The 27,922-nt window shown below is 41.3% G+C and overlaps 1 protein-coding gene across 4 annotated transcripts in view; it reads right to left on the bottom strand.

Moving 5' to 3' along the window:
- The window catches only part of MTA1 (metastasis associated 1), a 74,805-nt gene that overhangs the window by 24,948 nt on the left and 21,935 nt on the right, over nt 1-27,922 (bottom strand). For 3 of the 4 annotated variants that reach the window (XM_014874771.2, XM_014874770.2, XM_088170228.1), the window contains exons 4-13: nt 26,639-26,765; nt 26,404-26,467; nt 21,318-21,435; nt 19,617-19,719; nt 17,491-17,590; nt 15,884-16,072; nt 14,731-14,805; nt 8,246-8,304; nt 1,844-1,959; nt 883-1,034 (exon numbers count right to left, since the gene is read on the bottom strand). In XM_014874771.2, the coding sequence (XP_014730257.1) occupies nt 883-1,034; nt 1,844-1,959; nt 8,246-8,304; nt 14,731-14,805; nt 15,884-16,072; nt 17,491-17,590; nt 19,617-19,719; nt 21,318-21,435; nt 26,404-26,467; nt 26,639-26,765 (1,103 nt within the window). The remainder of the gene's footprint in view (nt 1-882; nt 1,035-1,843; nt 1,960-8,245; nt 8,305-14,730; nt 14,806-15,883; nt 16,073-17,490; nt 17,591-19,616; nt 19,720-21,317; nt 21,436-26,403; nt 26,468-26,638; nt 26,766-27,922) is intronic. The other variant, XM_088170229.1, reaches the window with a different exon arrangement.

The raw sequence follows: 27,922 nt of genomic DNA on the forward strand, positions 1-27,922 counted from the left end.
AGAACAGGGCTTTCCCTTCTCTGACTATTCATGTACTTTTAATTCACAAACAAGAGGTGTAAGGCAGTTATCTCAGCAATTAGGAGGCTTCAGAGGGCAAAGAGAAGCCTGGAAAGGATAAAGGTTAAACAAAAGAAATGGAAAGGGAATGACAGCAAAGAATATGAGAGAGGAAATGAATTATCCTGAGGTAAAAGTTCAGTGTGTGTTATCCTTCTATCTATGTGATACAGTACTTTTTCCAATCATCTTAATTTCTAATGCTTTCAGATTAAACTTTCACCAAATTCAGGAAAAAAATCTGAGAATTTTGGTTTTCAAATAAGAGAGGAAAAATACATACAATGTTTGCTCAAACCTATCCAAAAAAAGGATATTTTTTTATTATTAAAAAAATAGGATTAGGTGGAAAAACAAGATAAAGGATCTCTAAAAAGCCAATAGCTATTTGAGGTATATCTAATTCTGAATATGCCTTGGGAAAGTAAATAGGCTTCAGGAAATAATTAATTCTTTTGGAGAGAAAAAACCAGCGCTATTCCTCCCTACAGCAAAAATCATGGAAACCAAATACCAGAAACACTGGCTGGCATTTCAGTTTCTCCCATCTCCACTAAGTCATTTCATGCATTTGAAGGCTGGTTTGCTAAACAAATAACATTGTTGTTTTGTTTTGTTTTTTTCTCAGGGCAGTACTTGGCAACAAATTACTTCTAGCTGAGGTTAATGCGCCGACTTCTGCTTGACATGAAATACCAAACCCAAGGACAACAATGAAGGCTGGAGGCATTCTTTTAGTGGTTAAATATTGAAGAACAGTGAGCAGGCAGTTAGGTGGCATGACACTGAGCTTGCCAGGCAGTGTGCCTGCTGGATACCCACCAAATTATTGCGGTTTGGTCCGGGCCTCTCCCCATCTAAGCGTGTTGGCATTTTCAAGCCACCGTATTTCTTCCAGTAGGTCCAACAGGATGCACAGAGGCGACACTGCATGTTAGGGGGACCCCAAGAATACCACTGGTAAGACTGGGTGGCTAGAGATAACAAAGGTGGAAATTATATATATCCTTACACAGGATCACTTTTCAGATCTTATTCTCTTTAGAAGCAGCACAAAAGAAAACACCCCCCCAGCCCGCACACACACACAGAGCAAAGCTCAAACAGGCCTTAAAAACTGATGATGGTTTCACTGTCATCACCACTGTTAAAACATACTTGTGATTTCAGCAGAATTGATTACATTAATTAATCTACATCCCTTGTCAAATGTGAACAGAAAGAAACAATGATTAGGACGGGAAGACGTCCTGCCAATGGAACCCAAGGTTCTCTTTTTGCAGGAGGATTTCTTCAGAACATGGGAAACAGCAAAGACTGTCTTCAGGAACTTCCCATATATTAATTTTACAACTGAAAAATGTACAGTCTGTGACTTGACTTCTCACACAGCCCTACATTCCAGCATCTCTAAAGGCTCCCCATAAAGGAGCACAATCATTAGAAGTCAGTATATTAATATCAGGCAGTAGATCAAATACAGTGGTGTCACATATTTTGAAATCTACTAAAAATGATGAAAAAAATTGTCAAATTTACATGTTGGTGATTTAAATATTCACTCAATAGTCACCTGCAATTATGTAGAACATTTACTAACTCCCCCTTCAGCACTTCACAATTCTATTTACAAATGTAACAGCAGTAGTTCAAAAACTAAACAAAAACAACCTCAAAAAAAACCCCTTTGCTTAAATGCTGCTACATGCAGTTCTGCCCCCACCCCCAGCACAAGACAGCTTTTATTGAACATTTCCATCTCAGCTGCTGTTCTGGCACTTACTGTAACAGCTCTCACAGGCCCGTCCTGCTCCTGCATTCTGTGCCTGGACTCCAGTACCATTGACCACTCCTGGTTTGACATTATTTACATTGATCTGGTTGGGGTTTGGCTTGTTACTGCAGACACAGAGCAAAAACAACAAAAAATGTTAATTAAGGTATGCCATTTTTTATTTGACTTTTGAAGGTATAGCCTAAAATGTTTGAAGACTCAAATTTCATTCAGTATTCATGTTTTCCAGAACCACCAATCTGACTTTTACAAACACACTGTCTCCAATAATACTTTTAAAATATTGATAATGAAAACGACTAAAATGATAGTTGGATGCCATTTACAAGACTTCAAAACCTTTTAAAAAACAACAAACCAAGCCAGGTAGGTACCTTAATCACTATCCCAGACATGAGCCTAGGTAAAAACAGATCTCACTCACAAGTCATAAACATGTGAGATATTTTATCTAAATCTCCAAAAAGAAGGCTGGGGGCTGGAGAAGGAGCAGTAGGCAGAGAGAGGGCAACATCTGCTTAATTCAGAGAAATATAAGCCTAGGCTGCAGTCACAAATATTTCCATGTTGTCTCACTGCAAGGGTTAGCATCAGGTGGCCACAATTCCCACAAGTACACCCAGCATGCAACAACAGCTGGGTCACCTCAGCTCATCCCTGCACCCTCTTCAAAAAGATGGTTCAGGAAAAGCCAAGAGCTAAAACAAAAGCTACTGGTGGGAGCTGAGAATGGAAGGCCAACAAAACCTTGGCACGGAGAGCAGTATGGAATAGCACAGAATCTCTCCTGAGGAAAAAGGCCTTCAAAAAAATCTCTGGCATGGGAGGGAAGGAGGAAGACAGAGTATTGCTACTGCAGGGACAGGACTTGTGGGGAATGGAGGAAGGTGGAAGAAGTCATACAAGAAGTCTCACACAAGAGCACATGAGGAGCTTATCAAACATGCAGGGACTCTGGGTTCTGTTAGGAGTTGACATTGTAGAACCAACAAAGAGCAGGCAGGCTTTGGAGCCAACTGCTGAACATAAAGCTGAATTGCAATGCTGGTTACACTCCTATCATATCCTCTTACCTGAAGAGAGTGGGCATATTCCTTTTATTTCCAACTAATAAACCCATGATTCGGAAACAGAAATATCTTAAAATGGCTTTCTGCAACCCCCTTTTCTTACACATCTGTTGCACACTGACACAGGAGTCACAGTGATTTCAGAATACTTGCTGTGTTTCACCCGGGCTAGTGCTACAAAAACAGTATGGTGGGAATAGAGCCAAATTAATTTATTTCTAATGGGGCACCAGCATTAGGTTTCACGTTCTCAGCAATGATCCCTGAAAGCAAAGGAGCTCCAAGTGACATAATTCCAAAGACAACTGGAAAGCTGATGATGCCCTGGAAGCCAGAAAACATCCTCCTTATCTGCAAATGTCCAATCAGCTCCTGAGATACAGAGCTCAGTAAAGCTCCATTCTGACAAAGACAAAAGAGGTTCTGCTGTGAATGAACTACAGGAACCACACACGGGTTGCATAAAGAGGCAAGAGTGTGTTTGCCCAGTCCAGGAAAAACTTCTGATAGCATTCTCACTGTAAAATTCAGAGCCTTTCTGCAGCAGAGAAAGCTCAGGAGGCCAAGTGGCCCAGGAACACTCTAAGTAGTTTGTTCCTATAGCACACTTAGCAGCACATACACAGCTCAAAAGCAGCAGAGAAAACAGGAAAAAAAAAGACATTTAGATTAATTCACAAGCCTGAATATGTTTTCACCTCCTTCTGCTTATAAATTTGCCCAGCTCCTACAAAGACTGAAGTGTTTCAGGGTGCTTATCAGAAAGGCAGCGAGTTCTGACCCCGCAGATGGCAGGAGATCCACAGGCACGTCTGACAAAGGGGCAGCTGAAAGAGGGAACATTCACGCTCCTCTGCTCCAGGACATCACTATAGTAACCTGCTGCAAAAGAACTCCTGCCAATGATTCACAGCAAACTCCATGTGCAAACATTGCCCCAGTGCTGCAAAACAAACAGCCCTCACAGATACACACTGCTACAAGAGGCATTGCTCCACAGAGAGAGAGACTGAAGTGAAGAAAACTAATGCTTCAACATCAGGCCTGTTGTTTCCCTTCTTTACCTTGGATTTATGCTCAAAAAATAGAGCAAAATAGTCTGAAATCCATCAGTAAAGCCCAACAAAGCATGTCCAAAGAACTGGGATGAGAAAGGAGGATGATGGCCTGACTCCATTATCCCCTCTAAAACCATTATCAAGCTTATATTTAAATATGAGTGGAAAGCAGGCACTGGTGAAAGCTGATCACCAAACCACGCTGATCAGAAGGACTAACACTGCAGTTATGATAAACTCCAGGATTCTGCAGCACTGCAATTAATGAAGCAGCAGCAAGCACCAGAGTGTCCTGCTCCAAAGCTACGGTCAAGTTTCTCAGTAGCAGTAACAATAAAATTCAGGCAGATGATGTTTTCATCATATGAGAAGCAAAAAGCTCTTAATTGTTGATGATATGTTAATTAAACTTGTTTGATATCACCAAAGCCCGCCATAGCTATTAACAAGAGGATCAGATGAGTAACTGGATGAATCGTTAAGCAATTAATGAAGCTGAAGCTAAAGATGCAAATAAGGTAGTGAGAATACTGCTGGTGTGGCAAACTGTCATTTCCAGTTCTTCCATCAGGAATGGGAGTCTCTTGAAGGGGTTTCAGTTGTGAAGGAGCAGTCAGTTATGCCAGAATAGGGCCATGAAATGCAGATTTTTGGACTCTATTCTTCAGAAAGGTCTCAAGGGAAGAGATGGAGGCAATAAAGCACATGCAGAGAGAAGCCTGACAACATGGACTGAAGCCCCTGCACAAAGAAAGCACAACCTGAAGATAATCCTGATCCCCACAGAAGACTGATATCCCTTCAGCAGATGAGTAGACAGCATTTGACCCACAGCATGGTGATAAAATTTTTGTTGTTAGAAATAATTAGAAACTTTATACCATCCGGTGAATGTTGCCTGCTATTGAAGAGCCCGTCTGTGCTGGATGCAACAGAACAATTAAGAAATAAAGCTCAGAAATAAAAACAATTTCAAATCCTTTGTAAGGCACATTGGTGCCATTTACCTCTGGGCATCTAATGGGAGTGTGTGGATCCAGGCAACAGAGGTGAGCTTTCCTCACAGCTCTCCACCCTCCTGTAAATACCCACTTCTAAGAACAGGCCTAATGACACCATTAAACAATGCTTTCTGAATAGGAGCAGCTTTCTCCAACAAAATGTTGGAGATTGCCATTTTAACTAGCACAGCTACAGAGGGAAGAGCAGCATTACACCTTTCAAGTTTTCCATGTTGCCATGGACCTCTGCACAATGAAACCGAGAAGAAAAATGGTTTTTCTTGCTCCTCAAGCAGAGGACAACCTAGAAACAGACAAAGGAATTATCATCAGCTTGTTAAGCAGTTGCCCCTTGTAGTGATGCAAAGCTTTGACCTATTCCTCCAGTCTCCCTGTTGGATTCACAAAAGGGGCACAGTATTTCCCTGCTTCACAGCCTTTGAGAGGCAGCATCTGCAGCTTTTGTCAAAGTTCTTTGAGATTCTCAGATAAAATACTGTAAATAGAATGTATTCATTAACACATACAGATGCAGAGTTCAAAGTTACATTTTTCACCAGTACATTTTGGAGACTGGAAATTGTGTGGAGCAGTTCATTCTTCCCTTTCTGTTCTTAGCCCTTCTGGCACCACATAGATCAAAGCAAATGAGAGAAAAGCCACACAAAACTGGATGTCTCAGCCTTCACAACTGCAGATGTCCCACTCCCAAAAAGCACAAGCTACACAACCAGATCTTCATCAAAAAGAAGATGGTACATATAACAACTGGAAGATCAGTAAAACCAGAGTACAATTTCCACAACAACCTGAACAGTATGTCTGGGTACACACTAGAAGGAGAAAGAGTCTGAGACCACACCTGCATGAAGGTTTTCCAAGCACTGCACTCACTTTGGAGGATGGCAGGATGAGGCATGTGAGAATGTGGAATCTCTTTGTGCATTCAGACTTCTGCTGCTGCTTCAACACCACTCCCACTGACAGAGACAGTGCTACAGAAAACAACTGAAATATTTGTTTTTCAGTATTTCCTGAGTTTAACTGATGTTACACTTTTTCCTTTCACCAGGAAAGCACATTAGTGCTTTTCAGCCAAAGGGCTTCATTGCAAAGCCATATTAATAGACATTAGGTTCTGTCAAGTCAACTACAAATATCTGCCCCAAAACCAGGTTTATTCTTGGAAGAGGTACAGAAATGTTTATTCAGTGTGGGTCAGAAGTGTTTTTCTAACACGTTGGTGTAGGACTCGATAACCTCACATCATTTACCTGCATGACCCTCCATGCTTCAGTTACCTGTGTTAATAAATGTGGGGCACAGTCTCAATTTAAAAAATACCAACTCTAAAGCTTTACATAGAGCTGTTATTTTTCACTGTGTAACATGCATGCAACGTTTGAAGACGGATTCTATTCTTTTTCTTATTATCTTCCTCCTCTCTGCTAGGTTTTCCTATTTACCATCAGGGAAACAAACAAGAGCCTTATCAATGGAAGACAGCCAGAGGAAAAAAAAAGATAAAATTATTTGAGCCTCGTATCCTCCAGGGTCTCTCACTGCCAACAATTTTACACCAGTTACTGATAAAATGGGTTTCAGTCAATCAGCTGGTAGGCTTCTGCATAGGTCTTGTGACAACTTACATCAAGTAATTTATTTTTGAGGTGACAAGTGGATCATTATGGCTCAAGCCTAGAAACAGGAATGGGCTCAGTAACATGATAAGGACAAATCAATAACATTGATATTTAGATCCCTACACCGTGCATTGCTATTACAAGCCAAGAATAAAATCTTCTAGGTCACAAGACAATGTAGATGCCATACAGTCCCTACATGCCAGACCCTGTACTCGAGCTTGTGTAGAAGTAATCCAAAAAGCTCAGAAATATTTAATTGCTGCCACCTTTAGAGGTATTAATAGCAAGGAAACAGCAGAAGTGTTCATGTGGGATTAAGTAAGTCATGTAATTGCTACTTTTCCTGATACACATGAAAGGATATTGAAGGAGGAGGAAAATGTATGCCCATTTTATCAATTAAATAACATGTAAGTTAAGGTACAACACTCATAAAATGAGCCATGACTGGAAATCAAAGGCAGAGAGGAGAAGAGCAGGCACATGGGCAGAGCCAGGTCTTTTCCTGAAGCAGGGAGCTAAGTTGCTGATTTGATTATGTTCTCTAGGTAAGAACAAGAATTACCTTGCTGAGGGATAAGATGCCACTCCAGGCAGCCATTATCAAATGAGCAGCACAACCTTCCAAACACAAAGCCCTCCCTCCACACATTAGAATCCAAGAGAACAGCAGGACTGCCAGGCTCTCTTGTCTGCAATATCCTTTTGCATCTGCAGTCTAAATTATCCTGCCTTTTGCTTTATGAGCTTATCACATTGCGAATTCATGTTTAATTTGATGTCCAGTGTCCCCCTGCAGAGTAACACCATCCACAAAAAGCAATATTGTTGAAAAACTGCATGACAAGAAATCCATTTGGTTTCACTCTGAATATTACACCTCATTTTTAGCAAATTCACCTGAGAGGTATTGACATATAATCATGGATCCTCTATTTTCAGAAGAAATGAGGGGCTGTCTTGCAAGCTAAATATATAAAAATTAGTTTTATCTAAAGTAACAGAGCAGATGGTAGAAGTTCATAAATATTTAAAAGGAGACAGCATAAAAGAGCACAGGAGTTATTGGGAATAATACACAGGGGAACATATCTGGGAGTAAAAGTTGAACAGTGAAAGGAAAGGGTAGACTAGAAGTTCTGCATTATAACAACTATTGACTAGGCTGTGCAGAAGAAATGCAATAGAAAACACATTTTTATGAATAATTTTGTTCTAAAATATATGTACTATAATATAGTATATAATATGTATATAACATGGTATGTAGAGTATGTAATATGCATAATATAGCCTATAAATAATTATACTTTTTTTTTAATATATAATGATACAAAGGAAGCAAACATGCATTGGTGATCCACTGCTAAGAAAAATTAGGAAGAACAGATAGATTACCGAGTAGTTAATTAGCTACCCTTTTGTTCATAACGATGCTGACCTGCCAGCAAGTCCCCAACTCCCAGCCCATAAAAAAATACAAATGAGAAGATAGGTAACAGTCACTCACGACAGCACAACATCCTCACCAGGAAATAATAATATTGGTAGGACATGGAAAGTGCTACAGCAGTCCCTCTACAATGAGATAGAAAACAAAACAAGAGGTACTTACTAGTTGGGTATATACACTTGTTTTAGCTTGCTTTCTGCTTCTGCTGCTTTCAATCGTTTCTTTGAATAGAAAAAAGAAAATGGTTAAAATAAAAAGAAAATAAGAGCCATCTTACCTGAGTGAAACAGTAAACCTATAAGGACTTCAGCAGATATTGACTGAGCAGCTACCACTAAATCTTCTTCCAACAAGACGATATTCACTGAAGACAACTGTGGGCACCACATGACTGTAGCTTTTCAAAAAAGTCTAAGAGATGCCAAGCTACTATAAAGGAGGACCAACTTTTCATTCCCATTCACTTCAATTCCAATTCCTTTTATTTACAAGTTTTTATTTCCCCTGCAGAAGAAAATCTGATGTGTCACTGTCAATCCCATCACAGATCCTCAAGAGCTGCACCAATTCCAAGTTTCAGGTAAAACTTTAGTGTTGATACCCCTAAAGTTCTGAAGGCTCAGTGAGAAGGGATATTTTTCTTTAGACATTAAGAAGGCAAATAACTCCTTTTTTTAACTCAAACCTTCACCATTTAAACAGTAAGAGAGACACTCAGATTCAAGTTTTCTCTTTATTACATTTGCAAAATACATTTAGGGTGAACCTCTGGAGGTCTCTAGTTCAACCTGCATAAAGCTGTGACAATTTTTTCCAGACAAACCAGCAGCATAGGAATATTCCAGACAAACAGGTTAGCTTAACATTTTCTATGCAGCAGCCTCAAGGCACAGTCTAGGAAAATAATTGCAAAGCTGAAGTCAGTATCTTCATAGAAGCAGGAAGCATCAGAAAACCTAAGAAAATTGAAGAGTGTGTCACTGAGGAGCTGGACAAACATAAAAATTGTTTTTGCAGAGACACCACAGACAAACGCAGAAACAACAAAATAAATGTTTCCTGTAAGCATAAAGCTTTTATCACGCCAGTTTTAAACAATAATTTTCCATATGACACTCCGACAGCTCCTCACCAAAGCTCTCTGGACTCCTAAAGAATTCCTCTCTTCCCTTTTCCTGCAAATAACAGCCAACCTATCTTAGGAATCAAAGAATGAAGTTGTCAGACAAGAGAGCAAGGAATGAGAAAGCAGAACCTCTGAAAGTTCCCCGAGACGATGGCTACAGCTCCAGAGAGCTGCACTCCTGGCTGACTCTGCTGCCATGGGCCACTTTCCCTGATTGCTTCTGTTAAACTTGACCTAGGACAACTGCTGCCTCTAAACTGGCCTCAAGAGAACCCAAACAAAGACCTGGTGGAGACAAGCCTCATCAGCCCTACAGATGTGCAGCAATCAGTAAGACACATCTGGCTGCCCATCAGTGATGAGGTTCTCCTGAATATGATCTGCAGGTACAAACTGAATGCTTTCAAGTCACTCTGAGCATTTTGATGTAAGAAACAAAAGCACCCACAGAAGTGCTGTCACAATGGTTCTCCAAACAGCATCAGAAATCCTCCTCTACCTTCTAAAGAAGCACTACACAAAAAAAAAATCTTACTTCAACAAAATGCATGCTCAGATGCCCTTCAGCTCAGGAACTGGAGCCTGTTCCACACACAGCCTCAGCTGAAAAAGAGGACTTCATGCTCCAGGCACAGACTGCCATGGGCACTTACAGCAGCAGATGAACAGCTCCAGAGCTTATAGTCCCCCAGGAAATACATGGAAATCCAACACCAGACACTGGCAAACAGCTTAAAACACTACCTTGATGACCAGGGCCAGAATCTAATTTCCTTGAGACAGGAAATTCAGGGAACTTAAAAAGCACTGCAGTTCTCTACCAGTGTAAGTTTCTAGATTGTGAGGGGAAAAAGCTGCAGTTTTCTTGACACCATCTCCCAAGGGGACTATCTGGCATCATTATGTTATGACAGCTTTGGAAATGTATGAATTCAAGAGCTTCATCCAAGCACAAAGGATTATCAGCAACTGCAATATTCTCCAGTGCACAACATAAAGCCATTTAGGCTAATTTAGGGTATTAAGCAGTATTTTAGTAAGCAGTTGATGAATGTTAACCTCACCCCACAGATTTCCTTTTGTGACTGGTGACCATGGAGCATGACCATGAGCTAACAAGTGCCCTAAGTCACCTGGACCTCACAACTCCCTCCTCTCCTAAACTGCCTGGGGAGCAGCACAGCACACACCCCTAGTACAAACAGCATACCAGAAAAGTCCAGGGTTTCCAGAAAATACCACAATATCCTGGGGAAGAAGAAGCTTTGCACGAAGTACTTGTGGCTCTGGGCAATAGACAGACCAGATATGATGAGTTTCCTATTTCCTGACAGTGACTGATCCCAGAAGGTACAAAAGAAAGGTGCCTGATATGTAGTTGTGCACAATTTCAGAATAATCCCTTCCCTGAGAGAGTGCTTTGCTAGGTCTTTTGCCAGTTATTAATTGATCTGTGCCTGAAGCCTATTTATGCTATAAATTCTTAATGCTATCTGATGTAGTTATGAACGTCCTCACCCCCAAGAAAAATCCAGAACATTTGTAACTTTTTCTAGCAGTTTGGTTTACAAAAAAAAAAAAAAAATTCTTTTTCCAAGTTATTTATACACACAAATCTTAAATATATCCTCTTATTTACCTCATCATACTTTCCCCATCTATAAAAGGAAGATATTACCAACTTGTCTATCCCACAGGGACCAAGGGATTAAAACACTAAGCACTGTACATTCAAGTTGGTGCAAACATCTGTCCTTTATATATCCTCTCCCAGATTTGACATCCTATCCACTGAGCTCCAAAGAGTTTTATAATAGGTGACATACCAGAGCAAATGTTTGTGGTCATTTCCTAAAGAGTGAACGTTTATAAAAAGGAAATAACAGAAGTAATCCAGGAACACTGTGGGTATTTCAGCATCCACAACACAAGAGTTGGGTTGGTGGACAGCACAGGGAAGCCTCAGACATCCTCAAATATTAAGCCTTTATTAGTTTATGATAGGAAAAACGAATTTCACCTCCCGGGTTCAGGGGAGAATTTTCACACTGTTTATTCTTTTTTCAAACCTCTGAGCACACAAGTGTTGAACAGAGGTCAGGGAGGTGGGACAGAAGAGGGAATTAAGTCTGTGGTGCATTTGGGAGAAATGCTCCCAGCTGCTTGTGCTCCAGCAACACATCTCAGAATGGATGGGTTGTACCTATGGCAGATTTGGCAACAAAGTGCCTGAGTTCCATATTACCATAGGCTGAACAGGAGGTGTTTGGGGATAAAACATCCCATAAATGTGGAAAAAAACCTTTCATTGGTGTTATTTCTACACTTCAGCACACAGGACTTTATGAAGGCTGGTACATTAAGACATCACTCACAGCTCTGGGCTAGGTACAAAGCAGGCTTGCAGCCCTTCAAAAAGATGTTTTCTATCTGCATCAAGATTGACCCAGACATCCCAACCTCATGGAGTCAAATCTAAGGGCATTTCCATGCTCCCCAGAGTGTTCTCACCATTTATTCCTCCTATACTTCTCTAATGGCACTTCCACATAAAGTATAGAACAGTAGAAATTGATAGTATTTGATCTTCCCTTTGAAGTTACCTGCTCCTCAGAAACAAAAATGGAAAAAGTAAATGAAAGCCTTTAACTCTCAGAAAGAATGTGACTAATTCAGTTAATCTGCCACTGGCATGTCCCAACCTATGGAAAGTTTAATGTTTTAAAGTTTTCAGCACTTCCTCTAATGATAAGCACCACAGAAGAAGCATTTAGTCTTTTAAAAAAATCACCCTGGAATTCACAACTACCTAAGAACTCAATCTCTAACCCAATGAAAATGTAGGCATGGCCAAACACCACATCAACCCTCAGAGCTCCCAAATCACTGGGAGAAAACAACAAACAGATGTCAATTGGTCAAGGCCATTTCAAACCTTCCTTAATCACAAGCAGACACTTGTGTACTGACACAGAAAATCTGGCCCAGGAAAAGAGCACGTTCAAAGGAGACCCAGCATACTGAATTTGGAATGCATCACCCTCACTTTGCTCATGACAGCTCTGAAAGGCTGTCACTGACAGGACAGCTCTTGGGATCACTGTGGACAGCATTCAGGAGCTGCACTAAAGCACCAATTCTGGGTTGACATCATAGTAGAATTAGTCCTTCTAGCAGTTCTCTTCTGGGAGGGTCAGTCCTCGAGATGACTGAACTCCTACTGATGCTGGTAATGTTCAAAAGCATGGTACAGCTAAAGCCAAATAAAAATGACTGCATAAGAGATCCAATTGCATGCTCCAAAAGAAGCCAATTTGCACACACATCTCCATCTCAGTGTCCTGCTCCCAAGACAAGGGAGTGCTGCATTGAGCCTCAGGCACACCAAGCATGAGCACGAGTTATTGTTCCATTCTCAGAACAGGCAAAGGCAACTCAAAATGCCCCTTCCTCAATGGCAAGAAACAGACTTTGTGATTCAGTATTATGGCAGTGTTGTCTCATGCCAAGAAAGCATCAAGGGAAATACAGAAATCCAGAAGGATATAAACAACTCCCAACTAACTGTTGCTTCTTCATCCAAGCAGGCAATTGCTGGTGACACAAATGTTCATTCCTATGTTTTGTAACTCACAGATATTGACAATTTAAATGCACTTTAGACGCTCATTCAGCCAAAGATTTTATAAAAATAAGCAAATTATTAATACTTTTATTAAACACTGTAACATACAGACTTGGAATATAATTTAATCATGTTCTTAGAAAGAGGGAAGTGGAAGTGCAAAAATGTGAGGTACACACTTTGCATATCCTTACTTGGGATACTTTCAATATCTTATGTACAAAAACGCTGTCAGCCTCAGAACTGTTTTGTGGTATTAGACCAAGGGAAGAGTCTGCATAGAACAAACACTATGAAGAAACAGATGGAAAAAATGGCAACAGATGTAATTTGTCAAAGACACTGCACTCATCAAGTAAAATATAAATGTAATACACCATTATTTGAACTACAACTTCCTATGCTTTCTCTTTGTGGTTACTTACAGATAGCTCTCTCAAGCTTTTTATAAATGTTTAATGGTATTATTTGCTTGTACAAGCTGGGAATTTGAGATGAGGTCTTCAGCTCAGTTCAGATCTAACTGATGTGGCAACTCTGCACTGCAACTTTTACCTGTTCAGCTTCTACTGTCCTCTAAGTGCAGAGTCCCTAATTGGAAGTTTTCCCCAAATCCCACTCCCTGGCAAACTCCTGGGCAGCACATGTAAGGTACAGCATAACTGGGAGAGAAAACCCAGTGCACAGGAACAGAGCAAAACCATTATCAGAAACCATAGGTTTGTTGTGTTTCTTGACTGCTGCAAGTAGAAATAATTAAAGTCTTCACATAATTATCTCCTCTGTAATTTTGCCTATGTAAAAACAAACTTTAGGAAAATGGAGAAAGCAATGGGGAAGGCAAACCATAAGTATTATTCTTTCCCATCATGTCAGCTTCCATCACCATCACATGTGCCTACCACCCATTTCCTAAGTGGAGGGAAAAGTTTCAGTCAAAGAATGAACTTGGGGAAATAGCGCAATGAGGATGCCACTAATATTTTCATTAAAAGTAAAATATAATTGATGCAAAAAAGAGTTCTCATTTGTCATGAGGGTGCCTCTGTAATTTCAACCAGAAAGACAATGGTAAAAATCACATTACAGCATATAGCAAACATTGGTCAATGTCTCAGGCATCTAGTCTTTACCCTAGGCTGAATTTCCAAGGAAACAAGTTCAGGCAGGATTTTGTCACAATTCCACTTTTTTAATACTTCAAATAGATGCCTAAGCTTACGACTAATAATTATAATGAGAAATCCATTCTAAATTCTTCCCTTCTTTTACTCAATTTTCCTGTTGAATACCATAGGTAGTTTTCAGCAACTGATACTCTGCAAGACTGTGCATGCTGCTTGCACTGTGCTTGCTTTATTTCAGGGACCAGCCAAGCCTTTGTATTTAAGCAGAGATAAAAGGGATTGTAAACACTACTCAGAGCTGATTCTCAAGTGTAAGGAGTCTGGGACTTGGAGGCAGTGACACTTGCCAGGTAAACACTTCACCCACAGAGCTGACATCTGCCATCGAGTCACAGGCAGGCAGTGGTGGAGTCAGTAGGGGGGGGCCTCTTGTACAGCAACTGCCCCCCAAAATGTCACTGAAGGTAGCTCTTGAACTCCACATCCAGAAAATAACTGCCCTGCCTTCCTTCCTCTGCTGAATTCCAAACCAGATATTAGAAAGCTCCAAGCAAACTGGGTAGCAGCAAACATGAAAAGAATGCACTCCTGCCAATGCTGTTTGTATGTACAGAAGGGCTGATGAGTTTAGGGACAAGAGATTGTTCTGATCATAACTCACCCATTGGAAAGGCTGAACCCCAAGATAGAGAATAGAGAAACAAAGCTTGGTTTCACAGGCAAGAAAAACAACTTCTGTTAGAATGAAAGAGGTGATTGTGACTCTTACCTGCTGAACATATCTGTCTGTAGTTTTCCACATATAGTAATATTCTATAATGCTTGTTAAGGACTTCCATGGGAGCTAGGGACACAAAGGAAAAGCAGCATTTATTGAAGGGAGCTGGCACACAGTCTCACTGAATTTCACAGAATTCTTCTGACTGATGGTTGCAACAGAGCCTTGCAAACTACTAACTCTCCTCAAAAAAAAAAAAAAAAGACAGTCTGAATCTACAAAGGGGATTAGATGCACATGGGATCCATATTAAATTAAATGCCGTTTCAAAATACTCTGAGCTTTCAGTGGAAAGTGGAACAGGCTGCAGGTAAATCTTCATGCTGCACTGGCTCTCAGCAAACCATTCCAGAGAGGCACAATGTGGAAGGGAGCCCACAGGCTCAGACTCTCTGCTTCAGCAGCAGACTGAAACAGGAGTCACAACCACAGAACCACAGTTCTGATACTGTTTCAATGGAGCTGGTCCATTAAAAAAACACCAAAACAAACTACTAACAGAATTGTGCCCTGGCAGCTCTGTTCTCTGTGTGAGAAGCATGAGGATTTCAGCAGGACCACACAGAGTGTTGCTGTTTCCAAGCCCCTCTAAGAGATTAGAGCACAGGACAAACAGCACTGAAACTCCTTGTTTTGTTCTAGAGGACTTGAACAAAAGCACAGTGAAACTTGGCTCTCCTTACAGGGCTCCCTTTAATCTGCAGGCTGAGCACCTAGGGTGGTGCTTTGGCCAAACTGCAGGACATTTCCTTTGGATGCCCAAGATTCCTTTTGCAAACTTTCAAAAGGCCCTTTCTGAAACCACGCTGTAAAGGTGACTACATTTCCATGTTTCAGAAGGCCCAATACTTATTCTCCTTCAAACACAAATTAATTTAGAGCAGCTCTGCTGTCACAACACTTCCCTGAGCTGTAGTGGAACAGATGATCCTAAATTAATGTTTCTAAAGGAAAAGCTATCATCTGTGATTTGAAATTCTGACTGTACACCAGGCTGTCACCAGTGTGAGGCCTGCCTTTCCCCACTTTACAGCAAGACACACACTCCAGTTCAAAGCCCCCTTGCTCAACACAATGAAAAACACAGTTGAGACAAGCTGGAAGGCAGCTCTGTCATCATGGGGGCCCCCTTTTAAATACTTACAAAATCTTGCTGAATGTCAGTGAAATCTTTTCCGTATTTTTCTAGTGCTTCCTCGAAGAGGTTTGCCTCTGAAGCAGACCACTCCTCCATCTCATCTCTGCACAGGACTGGCCCACCTTGTGGCACAAGTGCAGAGATTGCCTTGGAAATGTCATAGACATTTTTGTGCAAAGTGTCCATAGCATGGAACTAGGGGGGTTGAAAGGAGAGAGAGAAATGTAAGGACAAGTATCTGAGGGGGAAAAATGTTCAACAGTGGAACAGCAATGACAAATTCTACAGTGGGAATTGAAGGTGCAGTATTCTGTACCTAAGAAAAGATAGTAAAAGCTGGTTCCAGCCTCACACTGATTGCAGCTGTCAGCATACAAACGCAACATTCACTAAATAGTGAGGTTTGTGGAACACAAACCCTTGGTTATCAATTATTCCTATCAGCTCCTCACCAGCACCCCCACTGCAGCACGGCTGGTACAGGAGAGATCCACTCCCTCAGGACTGAGCTACCATCCACAGATGGGGCACTGAGATAGAGGCCCAAGGGCGTTTCCTCACATCACCACGCACTTTCTTTGTCAAATAATCCACCAAAATTTCATATATGAAAAACAAGAGCAGCAACACATGTATACATCCCCCCCACAAAGGGCAGAAACCTCAACAAAAATGCAAGTTATGTCACACATCACAGCTGAGTAGGAAAAAAGAATGACTCTCAGGGGCAATTACTCCTCAGAAAGGCGAGCCACGGCTGTCTGCAACTTGTGATTTACAAGGGCTGAGAACATGCTGCGAGGGAGGAATTGCTATTAGTAAATGAAAGCTTGGCTTTATTTCCCTGTTTCTGCAGTTTTAATCAAGATGTTATTTGCCTTTCATCATACCAGTTTTGTGCACGTGCATAATTAAGCTACACCGTTCTAGACTAGAATTTGTTCTACATGTAAGTTACATTACTCCAGTTACGAGGTGAGGCTTTGATAACAGCTCTCTGGAGATACCATACATTTTATTCCAATTTTCTGTAACATAAAAGCTCAAGTTTTCTCCCTTTCCTCAATCTACTCAGCATCATTTCTGATTATGAAACATTTAACAATATCATTGCTCCTCAGGTACTCTAAACTGGAGCTCATCAAAGAGAACAACACAACTGACATTTCTTATCTGACCACGAGCTTTTCCCCCAGACATCCTTGGTCAATCTTGCCCAAGGATGCCAGTGACAGTCTGGTGGATGAAGAATGGCATTCTGGCATTGTAAGACTACAGACAGGCAGACATTAATTTGCATTCTTCTCGAGAGAGCTACTGAACCCATGCAAAGGATGGGCTGTCAAGCATGTCATCAGAATATTTTAATAAAACTAAAAAAAAAAAATTGCCTCATAGTATTATCCATGATGGATCATAAGAGGCACAAGGCCAGAAAAAGTTACTTCATCTGTAACTAAAGGATTCCTTTACAAAGGCAGGGTCTGCTTCACAGCAAGCCACAATTACAGTCCATCTGCCTCTCTCTTTTTGCCAACTGTTAATGCTGAGGTGAATATTTTGCATATCTCACAAACCTGAGGTCCTCTTAAAAAAAAAAAAAAAAGTCTTACCAGTGTGATGTCCCTGGAGGCTGCTGCAGCACTCATGTGCAAACTTGGCTGTCTGACAGAACTACTGCAATCCAGGGCTCGGGCAAACGTACCAACAGACCTGCCAGAAATGAACCACAGGGTTAACTTAGTGTGCAAAGCCAGCATAAACACAAACACCCAGCCAAGGCTTTCTGAGATGAGCAGACTCCATTGCCCAGGTACAAGATTGCATGGTTTGGTGCTCATTTTGAACCAGAGACCATTTCTCTCCAAATGTGGTTTGTTACTGTGAACACTTTACTTAGTTCATATGATTGAAGAGGCTTAGGCATGGGAGAGGAAACAGAGAAAGACTCAAGGGTCACCAACAGGGAGCTCTGAGCTGTTCTCTTATCCCTTAGCTCCCAACAGACTTGAGCTGGCACGGGAACAGAGCACAGGCGAGCTTTATGAATGACAGTAGTCTCTTCCACAATGGCAAGAGCAGTGCTGCACTGTCCAAAGGTACAGAGACAGATGCCAAGATGAGACAAAAAATGAAGCAATGCAAGCATTTTTCCAAAAGTTTCAGAAAATTAGAAACATGATTTTATGACTTGACATTGTATAATATATATCATAAATTATAACACAGCAATTCTCAAATACTTCACAACTCATCATTTCTGCATCTGACACCACAAGCCCCGAGCTCCTCATCTCAATCCTGAAGAAATTAGTTGGAGAAGCCTGTAACAAAAATTGGTGCTCAAAATTCCTACTCCCTGCCTGTTTGCTGCACCACATGGGTGAAACATTTGTCCTCCTGCACAGTGAACTGGAGCTGAACTCCTCTGAGCAACTACAACAAAAATAGGTGGGTTGGGCTTCTCCCCCTCCACTCAGGTCACTTCCCCAAACTCACTGAGAGCACAGAGGAACACACTAGTGCCAAGCAGTGCAGGAGTAGGAAAGGTAAATGTTTGAGCACTAGCTGTCATCAAACATCTAATTTTGGCCAAAATCCAAACCAGCCTCCCCCATCCAAGTGTCTGTGGCAATTCACACTTCGCCCTCTTTCCAGCCTCCCAGTCACTATCCCCAGCCCTGCCTCACAACTCCCCCGTGCCCAGCTTTAGCTCAAATGATCCTTTTGTGTGTGTGTGTGAACTAATTATAAACTGGAAAGTTTTGCTGATTCTACACAGGAGCAATCCCTGTACTCATCTTTGCAGTGATTCTCATCACAGCCTGCACCTTGCTGCAATGGCAAAGCCAGTGGGCAGCACTGAACTGCCAGAAGGAACCACTAAAACCAGCTCTGCACCAGAAGCCTACACAAGGTGGAAACTCCCATCACAAAGCAGCTCCACAGCCACTACAAACCAACCCACATGAACCCTCAGGAGGGAAAAAAAAAAAAAAAAAAAAAAAAAAAAAAAAAAAAAAGGCAGACAGAATCAGGGTTCATTTATAAAGGTACAATCTAAAACACAGAGGATTTGGAGGGTGTCACCTGAATATTTTTTCCCCTAAGCTATTCAGTCAACAATTGCTATGAGAGCCTAAAATTTAATACAGGCTTCTGTTTATAGAACTGGATACAAACAAATTAGTTCAAGAATCTTTTTAAAGGAAGAGTTGATCAACAAAGATTGCTTTGGGCATAAATGACAACAACATCAGTACAGATTTGCAGGGTCTTATTTATTGTGCCTACCTCTTGGAATCTAGGCATTAGAAAGTATCCTCATCCCATGTTATAGTCATAAGCTATTACCAGAACTCTTAGCAAACCATTAATGGATGTTAAAGTGTCACTGGTTTTGAAAAAGGCAATAAATGGACAGAGCAAAGAACTGCCAAGAATTTAATTCACTAAGTCTTCTGCATGCTGATCAAAGCATTTGAAAAACCCCACCAATTACAGGATCATTTTCACATGCAACTTGCTTTGCTTTCATGAAACCAAGTTGTGAATCTGAGGAGCTGTTCCTAAAGTCACGCTATTCCCACGAAGGCATATAAAATGTCTTAAAATGGAGTGAGTGAATCAAGCAACCAGAACCAGCACCCATGCTAACAAAACAAAAAGAGAACATGAGAAAGTGCTTGGAAGAGTTACAAACATTTACTTCTTCAAAGGAGAGGTGAAATGCTCTTACCGTGCTACCACCAGGAACTGGTCTATCTGTTTGTCTACTAGTGGGTTAAAAGCTTCCCAAACTTTTGTTTCAAGTTTTGACTGATCTCTTCCATCATCCTCACCTGGTTGAAAAACAAATCAGAAGTATTTAGTACAGCTCTTTTAAAATAGAAGTACTTTCTAGATAATTTTTTTAATCTCGCAATGTCACTGTTAGCCCATCTCAGTTACTCTGCCTGACAGGCCACTGTGAAAATTTCACTCACTTATTTGTATGTGACAATTTTAGCTTGACAGACACAGCAACACAGCTCATCTGAATTGGGCAATCGGATTTTCACAAACTGCTGTCAGAGGATATGTCATGGGAAACAGAGTGCATCTTTCCCCAAACTAGACAGTTTCTTTTCAGTTTCTTTCCCCAGCTCGTCTGTCTTCCTCCTTTATCTTGCAGCAGTTCCAGGAAAACAGACACACTCCCAGCTGCTCTGAGAAGGCAAAGAGTAGCTGGCTCAACCCATCTCAGCTGCTTTCTAGGGGAGAAACCATGGCACCAGACACTCTTCCTTTTCCTGAGTCTAGACAAACCAGAACACCCTGGTAAAATACAGGAGGAGCTACTGAGACTTTCTTCTTTCTGCTTCCTTGAAAACATCTGGCAATTCTCCTTTTCTGAAGCCCCACGCTGGCCCACTGAGGGAACAGGATGCCTTTCAGATGAGTTCATCCTCACTTAGGAGACTTGCCCAGCTGTTGAATAAATACCGGTTTCATAGACAAATTAAACAAGAGTCCTGAGCCATTTTTTTGCCTGTTTTAACATGAGACTAACAGTGTCAGCAGAGCTGCCAAGCAAAGACAGAAGCATCTCATTGCTTCCACATCTTGGATTGGATGTGGATCCCAGATTGGATGTGGTCTTCCCAATACAGGTCATAGCCCTCTCTCTCTTAGGAGAAACTTAGGGATAGACCCTCTGCATTACATGGGGCTCAGGAAAGAACAATTAGATGCCAACACTCCTCATGCCTCTCAGTTTTTCACTTTTGGATCTGTAGGGTAGTGCAGAGACAAATCTGAAGTTAGTTACTATCTGATAAATATTCCTGGTTCCTGCTACTTCTCCCTTGTCCTCAGGCCAGTGTCCTCCTGGTCCCACTGCTCCACGGCATGGTGGGGGCAGGATGAAGTCTCAACCCATGCTCCAGCCAGCAAATCCTCCCTCCTGCCTGTTGTGCAGGTGAGAAGTCTAGGCTGGCAGCCAACACTGGGATGGGGAGAGGGCTCCAGGGAAAAGGTACCCTGCAGTAATGGGCAAATTGATGAGGGCAGACAGCATTTAATTGGCAGTAATTTGGGAGGGGCTCTTATAGGGAAGTGAGGCTTGATTAAAAACACAAAAGGCTTTACAGATGTGATGGAAATTTGTGTTTCCCATGGAAATTCTGAAATCTCTTAATAAAAAGAGTGCAAGCTCCGAGAGAGCCCATTAATTCAATTTATTTCAACAACTTTTATGATTTGGACGAAGGCCCACCTAAAGACCCGTTTGCAAGAGAACTAATTGCCTTCAGTGGGCAATGGCCTCAGCAAATCCAGCCACTGCTGCACACATGGCCTGGCAGAGGAAACCATCTCCCACACCTAGGCAGGCCTCACACAGAGAAGTGGCCACATTCGATGTGAACTCTTGACAATTTAAATAAATTACAGAAATTACCCTCTTTTAGTAAGTCTGTTATATCTGCCTGGTATCTGTTTCCAACTCGAATCTCTCCTTTATCAGCAAGCAGGGTCTTTTGTTGAGGATCATACACTAGTGAATAAAAGAAGAAATCCTAAAAATAAAACAAGAGCAAAGAGGTAAACAGTGTTATTAGCTTTTACTTTCAGCTTTGCGACCATACTACCAAGTTTTTACAGTTCAAGTGTGGTTTCATTACCTATATATATATATATATATTTTAAAATTGGGTAAACAAAAAGTGAATAAACCACCAGTTTTAAAACCCCATTTAAGTGCTACCACTTTCTTCTATATTGCAAGTGTTAGCTCTGAACAGCAGCCTCTCAAATTGAAGTGAACAAAAGCTCCTCTTGCACAGGCAAGGCTCAGAATGGCCAGGAGACACACATCCCATGCAATTCCCATATTCCAGACCAGGAGGATTAGATGCCAGTGACCTATCCACACAGAAATACCAGCACAAATTGAAGCCTAACTTCAGAGTGTTCCAGCCAGACCAATGCAACCCCACAGAGGTGTGAAGCCCCAAACAAGCCCTGTGGCCTCTGCTGGGCTTGCTCCAATGTGCAAGGCTCAAAGCTGGACAAAAACCTGCACAAGTGGTCTCACAAGGGATGAAGTGAGGGGATGAACCCCTTCCCTCCATCTGCTGGCTACACTCCTGCTAAAACAGAGCAGCTTCTGTTGTTCCTTCTCACAAGGATGTGCTGCTGACCAACTTCTTGCCTGCTACCATGTAAGATTAAACCACCACGTTCCTTTCTGCTTGTTATTAGGAGAGGGGCAGCAGATTTGGCACTGGCAGTAATTAGCTGCAGGTGGCAATCCATTAATTTGCTGCTTTTGTTCAAATAGATGAGTGAAAGGCTAAAATAACTGCTTGGCTTCCGCTACCTGGGTGTGTAAAATTAAAGCAAGAAGGCATTCCAGAATGAGATTGTTCTGCCAGGGCACAGAAAGGAAACAGCCAAAATTTTTAACTACTTCAAACTGTAGAGTTTAAGCAATTAAACTTTTCTGCATGGATAAGTACTTAGCTATAGCTGTTGACCAGGTATGCTCCATCACAGTATAGTGTGCAGCTCTGGGCAGGATTAGAGCTCTGGTAGGACATGGAACAACAAACTTTTTGTAACCTCTGTCCCCAGCAACATGGTCACCAGGAAGGAGAATTGTGCCATTTACCACATCTCAGGTTTCTGGCTTATTTTTTCACTCCCCTTATTTCTGTGACACCCTGTTTAAAATACACCTCATTTCATGCTCACCTCATTTTTCCCTTTCCCTATATTTGTATGTGTCAACAGCATGCAACAAAAATCAGGACAAAACCAGCATGAGTTTCAAGCCCTGCTCAGCTTTACAAAGAGGTGGCAAAGGAAAAGAGTCTCCCAATCTGTCATGCAAAGCCCCAGAAAAAGAAGAATTGCTGTGAGTTTCCACAGTAACATGGCAAAAATTCTGGAAGAGAACTGAACTTCAGCTGGAAAGGTTGTCTGTAGTTGGGTTTGGGGTTAGAGGATTTGATTGCATCCTAAGCAAATGATACTTCTGAAAAAACTCCTACTCCCACAGGCACCAGGGTCAAGTTACATCAACCTACGGGCAGAAGGCAACTTCAGAGCACATGAACACTCATTTATATTACATCTATGTAAAGAAATCTGGCTCTCCTGCCCCCTGACACAATCCAAGCTCAAGATACTGCAATATCTTGTGGAAATAAAACCACAGTGCAGGAAAAGCTTTTGTCTCACAGGCTTCCAGGTTATAAACACAGTGTTTAGTTTGCTCCAGATCCAAAATACCTGACTGCAGGATGATGTATAAGCAGTGCAACAGGAATGCTTTGCAGGCACGTTGCCCAGCAGGCATGCAGCACACTGCAGTGTAACAACACAGTGGGCCCCAAAGAAGACCAATCCCACAGGCAATTTCCTTAGTCTTTCTTGGCCAGGCAAAGTCATACGTTGTGGAGGAGGTTTCTCCCATGATCTTTGACTGTTAGATGCCTTATTGCTTTTCTTTCATTAGTTATCACTACGAATTTTCTCTATAAAATCTCTATTAGTCTCAGGTCATCCATTTCTGTCTTGTCCAGTTTTGTCTCAAATCAATCAGGTTGAACAAAAGAATAAAAATCCTCTGATCTCTTCTCCTCAGCCAGAACCTCCTCAACAGAGGAGAGATGGAAGTGAGGGGGCCCAAGTGTGAATCCAACAGAGACTGCAGAGGTAATTCAATGGCACTGCCATCTCCCCTCACAGACATGGGATTCATTCTTTCAACTGAGTGGGACTGCTGAAAACATTAATACATGTCAGCTTAGTGCCAATGCAAACTAAGAAACAAACCAGATCCTTGTGTACTCTAAAGCATGTGTGAACTCCTGACCACGACGTGATGAGAACAGTTTTTCACAAGGGTTTCACAACAGTGATGTTCACAACAAAATAACACTGCTCTTCAAAATCCTCCACACTCATTTGTGCTGTCAAAATGAGCTGGGTTTGCAGCAGTCAAGGAAGAGAGGGATTCTCTCTTTTCATTTCAGATCCCAAAAAAAATTAACATGACCTGCCAAGAGTTAAAATTGAATCATGACTTTTTGAATCTCTCAACTGTTAGACAGACACATCTGCTCAGAGCTCCCCTACCCAAGCCCCTGAGCTACCCACAGCTATAGCCAAGAACCAAAGTCACCAAGAACTAAATAATGGTTACTTCATTGCAGTTTACAAATTTTCTTTCATGAATTTGATATATTTTAACTAGAGAACGTATTATTTTTAGGGGGCTACCAAAAGGAATAGATACGCCAGACATCTGCTCAGCAGGCAAATTCACACAAGCCTCTGGATATAGCCAAGCAGAGCAGTGAAATAGTACATTCAAAACAGTTTTCTGCAGAATAGGGAAATCTAGTGCTTTTGCCATAATTTGCTATGCCCTTCTCTTGATCTCCATGGGAATTAAGTGTCTATAGAAAATTCAGGTTTTCCAGTTGCTTTTTTTTCCTCTTTCCTGCTACAAACCCAATTTTACCAGGCACAGTGAAAGAGTCAGTGCTGGTCCCCTTCAGCCTGCTTTCCAAATGTAACAAGGCAATCTTCCTGAGGAAGATGACAGAGAGGGTGGAGGAGGAGAACAGAGATAACAGAAATGTCATTTTGCTATGCTTACTATCTCCCTAAAAATTTCTGTCTGGAACGTTTAACCTGCTTCAAGGCAGACAGCCTTGGGCTGAAAGCCTACTTTTACTGGTCATAACGTTTAAGAAATCAAATACCAGATTCCCTAGAACTGCTTAGGCTTTATTGACAGAAGCCATGTTAGAAGAAAAGGAACTACCCTGAAACATTTTGAAAGCAAAGGATGGATTAAGAACAGGAGGAAAGAAGAAACAGTTCAAAACAATACCATGAGGTGTTAGGAACCCATTGGGCAACAACTATCTCCTCTTCATCTCTTTACCCTCCACCCAAGCACATTTGTGTTCCTGAACTTTTAATTTCTTTACCATCTGTCCAAGTTAGTTTGCACCACAGCAAAATGCCAGGCTAAGTGACAGGACATATTCAGGGAACTCTCTCATTCTGTGAAATCTCTAAGTGTCTGCTCAGTTCTAAAAATAACCCACATCACTCATCCTGCATTTTGAAAGTTCAAAAGGATGAAAAAAAAAAAAAATCTCCTTCTGTGCCTACATCTGCAGCTGAGCATTGCACAATTAAGAGAAAAGCATCACACTTCAGCCTCAGCACACCTACCTGCAACACCAATGATAATAAAAACATGTTGGGAGCAAACACTACTTAAGAGCTGGGTACTAGAAAATCTGAAATCATTTCAGTTTGATTTAACTTTTGCTTCCAAACTGGCATATCCTGGGCTGCTAGCTGCTTACAGGCACTGCTGAACACCACGTCCCTTGTTTGATGCTCTGCCATTTGGCAGCCTTCAGCAGAGCCGACATTTTTTTGGTTTCACATTCCAAAGAGAAACTCAACTATTTAATCCCTGTGCTTTGTTTAAAATTCTCTTAAACTAAAGTATCAGATTAAAACCAATCTTATGCTTAAATAAATACTTTTAAAAGCATTTAAAAAGCAAGCCCAGCTATGAGAGAGACTGCAGTATGCTCCTTGCAAAAAAATGGCCTTTTTCTTCCTTTCCTAAGGGCTAGTAATGGCCATCACCCTACTGTTTTTAATTACAAGATTTCCTCTCTTGTATAACGTTTCAGTGTTTTCAAATGCAAATTATTTGCTTGCAGATGTGCTCAAATAATAGTATCTCTAAGTTCTTTGCTAATCTCTACAGTAAATTTCTCACAGATTGTCAGACTCCAAGACTGTCTAACCCAGCCAGCAGCCATTGGTCTAGCCACAATTAAAGGTATTAAAAAACAATAGTAATTTTTTTAAATCACTAAATACCTGAAAAAGTAAAGACTAATATTTATATTCTGAATGGTGTTTAACTGTGCAAGACAACTCAGTTTCAAGTGCTTGGTCTGAGATACCTTTAAAGAGACAGACTGGGTAAATTTGTGTCAGATGTCACCTGATAAGCAGTTTTTCAAGGATTTAAGTGTCAGTGGTGGCATATGAAGGACTCCAGATAAGTATTTTGACCAGTGAACTCAAAGAACAGGGAACTAAGCTCCTCAAAAATCTGAGGCAAGATCAAGCATAAAGCATATTACCATAAATCTGTATGATTTCAGGATAAAGCAAATCTAGAGAAGCACAGCTTGCTGGTTTGGTCCCTCCTCTGCAGTTACTGCATCTCCCAGGGCATCAGCCTCCAGGCTGGGACTCTCAGCCCTGCCACACTGATGAGCAAACTGGGTTTACAGATGTCACACAGGGACGTAAACACAAGGTCTGGCCCCCAGATCCACAAAGTTTTATGCACAGTGAAAATTGTGCAGAGCCTAAAGCTTCCCATTGTCAATGCCCAATACATGCAGAAATGAAATAACTCTTTTAAGAAAACTTGCACCAAACCTAAATTGTGCCAGAATAAACTTGACAATGCACAAAATGGTTCCTACCTCCCGTTCCAGATACGATTTGAGGGATTCTGTCTCATTTAACAGAGTAACGCTGCATTTGCCTCTAAAAAAAGAGAAACACATCTCATGAAAGAAAACAATCTTAAATGCTCATGTGATTTAAAGATGGTATGACTGAAGCTGTACACAGGACTTGATCTTATATTGAACAGCACTTGAAAAATAACAATGCAGTGTGATTTTTTTTAATAAAATGGATGAGAACAGTCATTACCTAATGTGTGTGGCTGGCAGAGATTCCAGCTGTCGTGAGAGAAACAACTCACGATGTCGTAGCTGATGCTTCTGTTTCTCTGGTAAATCAACCATCTCTGGATTTTCCATCTCTTCTTCCATTTCTCCTAAAGAGACAAAATTGATAAGAACATGACAAGTATTGACTTTGAGCAACTCAGAATGACCTGCTCCAAAACCTTTCATAAATAACAAACTTTAATTGGATTAAATGCAACATTTGGGCCAACTGAACAATTACATAATTAGTACAGATCCTTGAAATGATGCCTGTGAAGAACTGTATTCATCCACCAGCACCATCAAATCATCCCAGGTCACACTAAGCTGAAAGTCACACAAATCTGCTACCAACAGAAGTTCTGGAGAGAGAGAGAGAGAGCGCGCTGCTTTTGGAGACCACCAGTGCACTGGATGCATCAGGTAGAACTGGCATATGATGAGTGAGGCAAAGTGAAGTCTTTCCTCTTTGCCAGGCAGCAATCATCCTAAATCCTACTCCTCTTTCAGGACATCATGCTGTTCCATCCCAGCTTTAAGAGCTCCTGCAGGAAATGCCCACGGGAAAGGGCAGTTTATTTAATCAGTGTTATTTTGTGCTCTCCTCACCCCAGCACAGCCACAAGATTAACTGGAATGTAACCAAGTGCCTGAGGACACTCATGCCACCCTCATTACCCTACCCTACCCCACACCACACACATCCAACTGCAACACTCCTGCACTGCAGCAGTCAGCACCCACCATCTCTGCCCTGGAGCCATCCAATCTCCATCCACACCAAAGGAAATACGTGAAATCCCACCCACACTGACATGCAACTGAGCCCAAAGATCTTCAAGCATCTTCCCTTCAAGAAATAAATTCTGTGTTTTGTGTTTGGTAAGAAGAAGTATCCTGCCAGTTATGGCAGTTAAAGCTGTAAAGGGCAAAATATTCAAAGAAAAAAATTCCAAAGATCCTCCATGAAGAATGGCTGAGAAAGAAGAGATCAGACTTTCCCCTTCTCTAAGAAATTAATGCAGTTACTTGTATTTTGCAAAACCACAGGCAAAGTTTCCCAGACTGTAGTAGAATGAGCTGTAAAGCCTCATGCATGAATTGTAAAACTCTAATTTTACAGCAGCATTACTCTCAAAGAGCAGACTTATGCCTGCAGCTTAATTCAACAGTTGTTGCCAAAAAACATTTCTAGTGAAAAATACATACAGGCACAGTTATGATTTACATACCCTTAATATTAGTTAACTAAAATCCCCACAGT

Source organism: Sturnus vulgaris, chromosome 9 (genome assembly GCF_052056855.1).
Source record: "Sturnus vulgaris isolate bStuVul1 chromosome 9, bStuVul1.hap1, whole genome shotgun sequence".
NCBI classification, from domain to species: domain Eukaryota; kingdom Metazoa; phylum Chordata; class Aves; order Passeriformes; family Sturnidae; genus Sturnus; species Sturnus vulgaris.